This window comes from Cynoglossus semilaevis, chromosome W (assembly GCF_000523025.1).
Source record: "Cynoglossus semilaevis isolate Cse_v1.0 chromosome W, Cse_v1.0, whole genome shotgun sequence".
Taxonomy (NCBI): Eukaryota; Metazoa; Chordata; class Actinopteri; order Pleuronectiformes; family Cynoglossidae; genus Cynoglossus; species Cynoglossus semilaevis.
In genome coordinates, this window is record NC_024327.1 from 10,853,585 (window position 1) to 10,861,445 (window position 7,861).

Here is a 7,861-nt window from a genome sequence, read left to right on the forward strand (position 1 = left end):
GGGGGGGAGTTATAACAAGGGAAGTGGACTGAGCCATAAAGTCCAATCAACCACAGGCTGTCATGTTGATCAAAAGAAATTGATGGCCCTGGGGTTCCCTGTGAGAAGGTAGATTGGGAGATCTCCCATTGTTCCCAGGGAGTAGAGGTGTTTTATAAAGTTGGTGTGAAGAGAATTTTGGGAAATTGAAAATGAATGTGTGGGCTATGTGACTGTGTGTGCTCGGGAAGGCCTTTTGGTGTCTTATCAGCTTCCTGCTGCAGACCCAACCAAATGTGAAAACCACTGAAATCTAACAATAGTACAGGACAAAGCATGGAAAAACATAACGGGCACTGCAATTTTGTTGAAACTACAACTGTTAGGCCACAGAGATTTTGCCAGCATCTGAAGATGGAATGGATGGGCCTGTAATACAAAAAAAGAACACTGTCCTCATTGTGAACATGGACCAAGAAATGTGGTCCATTCCTATTTTAGTTTTGTGTAATAAATTGCAATTATATGCATAGTGAAAGATCAAACTTCTGAACTTTAAGTCATTATAATCAGACATGAAGTGTTAAAAATTATTGCACTAAGGAAAAAATTTAAAAAGGCATTCATTGTACTTATGTAATGTAGCTAATGTACTTAGTATATTCAGCTAATGTATTTAGTATATTATGATATTTTTTAAACCATCAGAAATGGTTTAACTGGATGTTTCATTGTTATTTAGCTCAAGTGCTTTTACTTTGATAAAACAAAAAAGGAAAAAACATTTTGTCCTTAGCTGTGGTAAGTACTTACTAGTATTTTATTAACACATTATTAAAAGGATTATGGATTAGGATTATGAAGCACAGCTTGATAATGTAAATTTAGTTCACTTTAAAAAAGTTGGGACATTTTACAGTATGTGACCTGTAACAAAAATGGGCAAGCTAATGAATAAAAAGTATGAGCCTTGAAATGGTTTCCTAGTTGTCTTGAACGGCACGTGACAGTGATGGCATCATGATCACAGGCTGAAGCATTTTATGACCTTATGACCTGTTCAGTGATCAGACATCAGAACTTCAGTAACAAGGCTGGTCAGATTGGACCAGAAGAATCAGTCACAGTCAGTTCAACATCAATTATTTCAAAAGTGAAACCATCACATCTTTGTTGAATGTCCATCTACAGATCTAAAGTGTGAAGTATTGTAAATCTACTCTAACAAAAGTCGGAGGTAAGGCAACTGTATATAACACATTAAAAGTAAAATTGTGGGAAGTTTGAGTACAAGAGTTCCCTGCTGGAATAAGTGTTATTTTTTTAGTTTATAAAGGTTAAAAATTGCTCTGTCTGCAAATGTAAAAGCAGTATTGCTATTATTGCATCCCAATGCACATTTGCAATTACAAAAAGTAGCAGTCTATTACAATAACCAGTGACATCACGTCCATGTACTTTTCCAGCTGTCAATCTTCACATGAGTCAGTGTGGTTGTGCTTTTTAAAACAACCTGTTTTGTAATTTAGGTTGCTCTAAACTGATGCAAGACCGAGTCACGGTTCCATTGTTTTCATAATTGCATTATAAACACAGAGCTGTAGGGGCTTCTTGCATTACAGTAGTGGGTTTAGCAAACAGATACATTTAATACGTGAATAAGCTTGTTCCTGTGATGTGTTGATTAACAAATGACAAAAGTACAATTGCTGCTGAAATCTTAAGTGGAGGAGGGCAGCTACATAAGCTCTATGTTTCCTCTTTAGTGGATTATAGATTGAATAGACTTGCTGACATTTACCACACTTTTGATTAATAATTAACTCAAGGTTTTCACTTTTTCGGAAAGACTAACAAAAAGCTCTCGGGAAGTGCTAAAATATTGATGTCGTGATCTCAGGATTCTTTCCTGGCATCATTTTCTTCTAAGCAACTGAGCTGTGATGTCCACAGGCTCCTCAACAAACAGCCACACCCTGCATATGGTTACGGACTGACTCCTTAACTCAGACTTAAGGACCTTAAAACTGCTACGGAGCAGGTTTGCTCCACTGTATATGTGGCCATAGCAACCAAGTCAGCGTCACAGTCTAGCCGGCTTCGTGAAACCGGAAAGTCAGAGTTCCCTCTAACATGGCGTTAACTAACTTTGATTTAGCACTAAGCCCGCTTCAAGAAACGGACCCCAGAGCTCCATCTTATGAGCCTCAGCTATAACAAAACCCTGAATATCTTAGCTAATGCAAAACAAAACACTTGCAGTCTGACCATTTGAAGAATCTACTGTGAATACATGGCTTCTAAAAGTGTGTGCACCACAATTTATGCCTGGAACTGGAAATAATAAAATGGCATTGAAGGCAGATGTTTTGTTTCTTCCAGACGAGGATGCAGAGCTTGCAACCAGACCCAAATGCCCAGTACAGAGGTGTGTATCAGGCTCTGAAAAGGATGGTTCAGACTGAAGGGGTCTTCAGACCACTGAGAGGCCTCAACATCACCATGATAGGAGCAGGACCGGCCCATGCCCTCTACTTTGCCTGCTATGAGCGGGTCAAACGCTTACTGAGTGATGTCATCCAGAGTGGAGGGAACACCCATCTAGCCAATGGTATACATTTTTGGTTTACAGTTTTTGCTGGAATGCCTGTGCTAACAGGCTAAAGAAGCAGCTTTTATACAATAAATATTTGTGCTGTGACTGTCAATTTATTGAGCTGGTGAAGGGCGAACGAAAATATGGACAAACCAAATGTGACATTCCTTTTTTTTTACCAACAGGTGTTGCAGGAAGTGTGGCCACTGTTCTCCATGATGCAGTGATGAACCCAGCTGAAGGTAAAGATTTGTTTTGAGAGTGGTCTTTAACAAAGACATGTTTGTAAGACTAGTGTTAAGCGCTATTAAAAGGAAGAAAAAGCTGCTTGGTTAAGAACACAGCTCCTGTTGTAACTGTTGAACTCAGACATAGAACAGTGTTGTTCAACCTTTGGCTTACAACCTCACGTGGGGTCATCTGGGATTCAAAAGGGGTCGCCTGAACTGTTCAGTTTAAGTTTAAGATGCTGCAGTTTTTCCATTATTTATTGTTGGTTCAGTATAAATTTTTCAGTTTTGTAAAGATACGCTCAACTAACAGTACATGTGATCAAATGTCACTTTTTGCACTATTCTGAAAGAATAGAATATCATGGAAAAGTTTATTTATTTCCAAATTCCATTAAACTTTCATAGATTGTAGATTCAGGGCCCACTATTTGAACGATTTCAAGTCTCCATCCATCCATCCATTTTCATCCGCTTATCCGTTACCGGGTCGCGGGGGCAGCAGTCGCCACCCAAATCACATTGCACTGTACCAACCCCCCTAAACCTTCCTGCGGGTGGTGAGTCCACTGGAGAGTACCAACTGCCCTAACCGGGATTTGAGCTTGCCCAGGAGGTGAACCCCCGGGGGTTCCACACCAATGACAGAGACATTGCCTCTGGGCCAAAGCGCCACAATTTCAAGTATTTATTTGTTTATTTTTACATAATTTGGGCTTCCAGCTCATGAAACCCATGAAAACAGAAATTCAAAAATTTAGAATACTGTGGAGAAATCAGCCCAAATTTTGTGGGGCATGAATGTTTTAAACTGAGTGTCACACACTAAGCATCTACTAAACTCAAAGCACCAGCACAGGTTTCCCCAGATGTTATTAAAGTGCTCCAGTTTGGTTCAATTGTCTCAGTTTGGTTCAATATGGGGAAGACTGCATACTTGACAACTGTCCAAAGGACCATCATTGATACCCTCCATAGGATGGGTAAGCCACAAAAGTTCAGAGCTAAAGAGGCTGGCTGTGTTGTGTCCAAACATATCAATGGAAAATCGAGTGGAAGGGCAAAATGTGGCAGGAGAAGATGCACCAGCAAAAGAAATGACCTTGGGCTTCAGTGGATTATCAAACAGAGAAGGTTCAAGAATCTGGCAGACATCCAGAAAGAGTGGAATGAGACAGGAGTCACCGCTTCAAAAACCACCACATTGAGACGCATCCGGGAGATGGGCTACAACTGTCGGGTTCCTCGGGTCAAGCCACTTCTGAGCCAACGTAGGAAGTGTCTCAACTGGGCCCAGGAGAAGAAGGACTGTACTGTTGGCCAGTGGTCCATGGTCCTCTTTTCTGATGAAAGTAAAGTGTGTCTTTCATTCGGGAATCAATGTCCAAGAGTTTGGAGGAAGACGGGTGAGGAACAGAACCCAAGCTGCTTGAGGTCCAGTGTGAAATATCCACAGTCAGTCATGATTTGGGTTGCAATGTCCAGTGCAGGTGTTGGTAAACTCTGCTTTCTTAAATGCAAGGTCACCGCAACAGTCTACCAGAATGTTTTAGAGGATTTCACGATTCCTTCTGCTGAGGATCTGTATGGAGATGCAGATTTCATCTTCCAGCAAGACCTCGCCCCTGCCCATACAGCCAGAAGCACCAAAACCTGGTTTGATGCCTATACCATCACAGTGCTTGACTGGCCAGCCAACTCGCCGGACCTAAACCCCATTGAAAATCTATGGGGTATTATTAAGAGGAAAATGAGGGGCACCAGATGCAAAAACAAAGAAGAGCTGACTGCAAGCATCAAGGAAATCTGGGCTTCCATAACTCCCAGGCAATGCCACAGGCTGATTGCATCAATGCCACGGAACATTGAGGCAGTGATTAAGGCAAAGGGATCCCCAACCAAGTACTGAAGATTGACATATTGTTTTGAAAATACCAAATGATTGATTTGATGTAATCCTATTTTCTTTTTTTCTGCAAAAACGGAGAAGTAAATGGTGACTTTTCCACAGTATTCTAATTTTTTGAATTCCTGTTTTCGTGGGTTTCATGAGCTGGAAGCCCAAATTATGTAAAAATAAATAAATACTTGAAATTGTTTAAATTGTGGGCCCTGACTCTATAATCTATCTTATCTCTATCTTTTAACTTTATGGAATTATGGAAATAAATAAACGTTTCCATGATATTCAAATTTTTTGGACATGGTCTGTATGTCATATTTTAATTACATGGCACTTTGGCCCAGAGGCAATGTCTTTGTCATTGGTGTGGAACTCCAGGGTTCACCTCCTGGGCAAGATCGAATCCCGGTTAGGGCAGTTGGTATCTTCCAGTGGACTCACCACCCGCAGGAAGGTTTAGGGGGGTTGGTACGGTGCAATGTGATTTGGGTGTCGGTCATGGAAACTGCTGCCCCCGCAACCCGGTAACGGATAAGTGGATGAAAATGGATGGATGGATGGATATTTTAATTACATTTATATAAGACAAAGAGACTTATCTTTGGAAAATAATCTAAATTACTATTCTGGGAAATTTTCAGCACTTACTGATTTTGTTCTAAGCTATTGAAAATACCACATTTTCAAGGGAAGACCATACCAGCATATAGAGATGCACCATGCTTTAGAGCTGGGACTTGAACCAGTAATTGAAATATCACCACACCTCTGTGTCCACTGTACCCATCTGTGTTCTATCACTTTAGGCACTGTTTAAAATCTGGCACAAATCATCAGTATTAGGAAAAAACCCACAGTATTCCAAACCTTAGTATAAAAGTTTTCATTATTTAGTAATATGTTTTTTTTGTCTGTAATATGCGGGGGAAACTAGTAATTTTTTTTTGTCTGCTTCCTTCACTCAGTGATAAAGCAGAGGATGCAAATGTACAACTCGCCATATCGCGGACTCTGGGATTGTGTTCAAACCATAACACGGACCGAAGGTGTCGGTGCCTTTTACCGCAGCTACAGCACACAGCTGACCATGAACATACCATTCCAGGCCGTGCACTTCATCACCTACGAGCTCATGCAGGAGCAGCTAAACCCCCACAGACATTACCATCCTGCAAGCCACATTGTGTCAGGAGCAGTGGCTGGAGCCGTGTCTGCAGCGATAACTACTCCACTGGATGTTTGTAAAACGCTGCTCAACACACAGGAGAATGTAGCACTGAGCTCTATGAACATCAGCGGACACCTGACAGGAATGGCCAATGCCTTCAGAACAGTGTATCGACTCGGGGGTCTGGCGGCATTCTTTAAAGGAGTCCAGGCACGAGTGATATACCAGATGCCATCCACTGCTATAGCCTGGTCGGTGTACGAGTTCTTCAAATACTTACTGTCGAAACAGTAGGTGCAATTGAAATTGACTGACAGAAGGAAAACAAACTCCGAAAAACAACCCTACAGTGTATGACATCAGTCTGTTGCGTAAGTAATATTAAAGGCTGTCTCATGCGAAGGTGCAGCAGAGAATGGTGTGTTCTCATATATTTATTGAAGTAAGTGTGTTTTCTCTTTCTCTCTCTCTGAGTTGTGATGTTTCACAAAAAGAATATGCAGCAAGACGACTACAAAGTCATATACAGTGGATATAAAAAGTCTGCACACCCTTGTTCAAAGCCAGGTTTTTGTGATGTAAAGAAAAGACACAAGCATAAATCGTTTCATAACTTTTTCCACTTTTAATGTGACCCATAACATGTTATAGGCAATTGAAAAACAAATTGAACTCTTCACGAGGGAAAAATAAAAAATAAAAATCTAAAGCAACCTTGTTGCATAAGTATGCACACCCTTAAACTAATACTTTGTTGCAGCACCCTTGGCTTTAATTACAGCACTCAGTCTTTTTGGGTAAGTGTCTATGAGTCTGGCACATCTTGATGTCGCAATATTTGACCATTCTTCTTTGCAAAATTGCTCCAAATCTGACAGATGGCGAGGGCATCTCCTATGCACAGCTCTCTTCAGATCACTCCACAGATGTTCAGTTGGATTCAGGTCTGGACTCTGGCTGGGCCATTCTAAAACCTCAATCTTTTTGGATCTTTGTCATGTTGAAAGATAAACTTCCTCTTCGTCTTCAGTTTTCTGAGAGTATATTAATACACATACAATAGTAGGTGTGGTTACTTTGTGTGTGTCCACTTGTCCAATTTATTTACAATGACAGAGGTGTGGACTCCAGTCAGACTCGAGTCATCATTTTGATGACTTTAGACTCGACAAAATGTAAAGAGACTTGCAACTCGACTTGGACTTTAACATCAGTGACTCGTGACTTAACTTGGACTTGAGCCCTTTGACTCGACAAGACTTGATACTTTCTTCAAAACCCAAAGATTATAAAATAAGTTATGAAGGAGCGCTCTGTATCTCTAATTGTGTACGTGTGTGCGTCTGAGTGTGTATGTGCTGTCGGCACAACATCCAATCAAATTAGACCCACGTTGTTTTGACGAGATGGCATGGAGTCAATCAAATTGCGGGACAACCAATGAGGAAGAGCTGTCAAACAACGCGCGGGTTGTTCGGATTTAAAATTTACGAGGTAATTAACAAAAAAAAAAACGAGTGGCAGTATGCAAAACATGCGGGTCGAAGATTTCAGACGGAGACGCCACAACCTCCAACTTCGTCCGACATTTGAAGCTGCACAAAGAAAGGTAAGTTCTGAATGAAAGCTATCGTTTATTAGCTTAATAGCATTGTTTTGCCAATGAGGCCGTAAAGTCATTGTTATCGTTACATTGCAAACACATCTGTCGTCCACTGGGAGTTCCCTCCCATATTCATACATTTGTTTGGTGATTTTTTTAAGCAGGATTGTATGAGTTACATAACGTTAGTCAGTGTATCACACTCAGTAGACACGACAGTCAGCATATTTTAGCCCTCCACAAAGAGAGGTACGCTATATGTACGCGTAAGAATATGCGTGCCGGTTTAACTTGCCGTCAGACGGACTTTTCCGACATGAAAACGAAGTTATACTGCTTGTTGTTCTAAGTCTCCAGTAGAGTCCATTGATTAAAACAGCAA

At 40.9% G+C, this 7,861-nt stretch overlaps 2 protein-coding genes across 4 annotated transcripts in view; one reads left to right on the forward strand and one right to left on the reverse strand.

The window, feature by feature from the left end:
* Positions 1–6,980, forward strand: part of LOC103397178 (mitoferrin-1-like) — a 12,921-nt gene extending 5,941 nt beyond the window's left edge. Inside the window, exons 2-4 of the mRNA XM_008335405.2 lie at positions 2,362–2,590; positions 2,761–2,817; positions 5,674–6,980. Of these exons, the coding sequence (XP_008333627.1) occupies positions 2,362–2,590; positions 2,761–2,817; positions 5,674–6,170 (783 nt within the window). The 3' untranslated portion in view covers positions 6,171–6,980. The remainder of the gene's footprint in view (positions 1–2,361; positions 2,591–2,760; positions 2,818–5,673) is intronic.
* The window catches only part of LOC103397188 (glutamine--fructose-6-phosphate aminotransferase [isomerizing] 1-like), a 561,006-nt gene that overhangs the window by 239,404 nt on the left and 313,741 nt on the right, over positions 1–7,861 (reverse strand). The gene's annotated exons all lie outside the window — the stretch shown is intronic.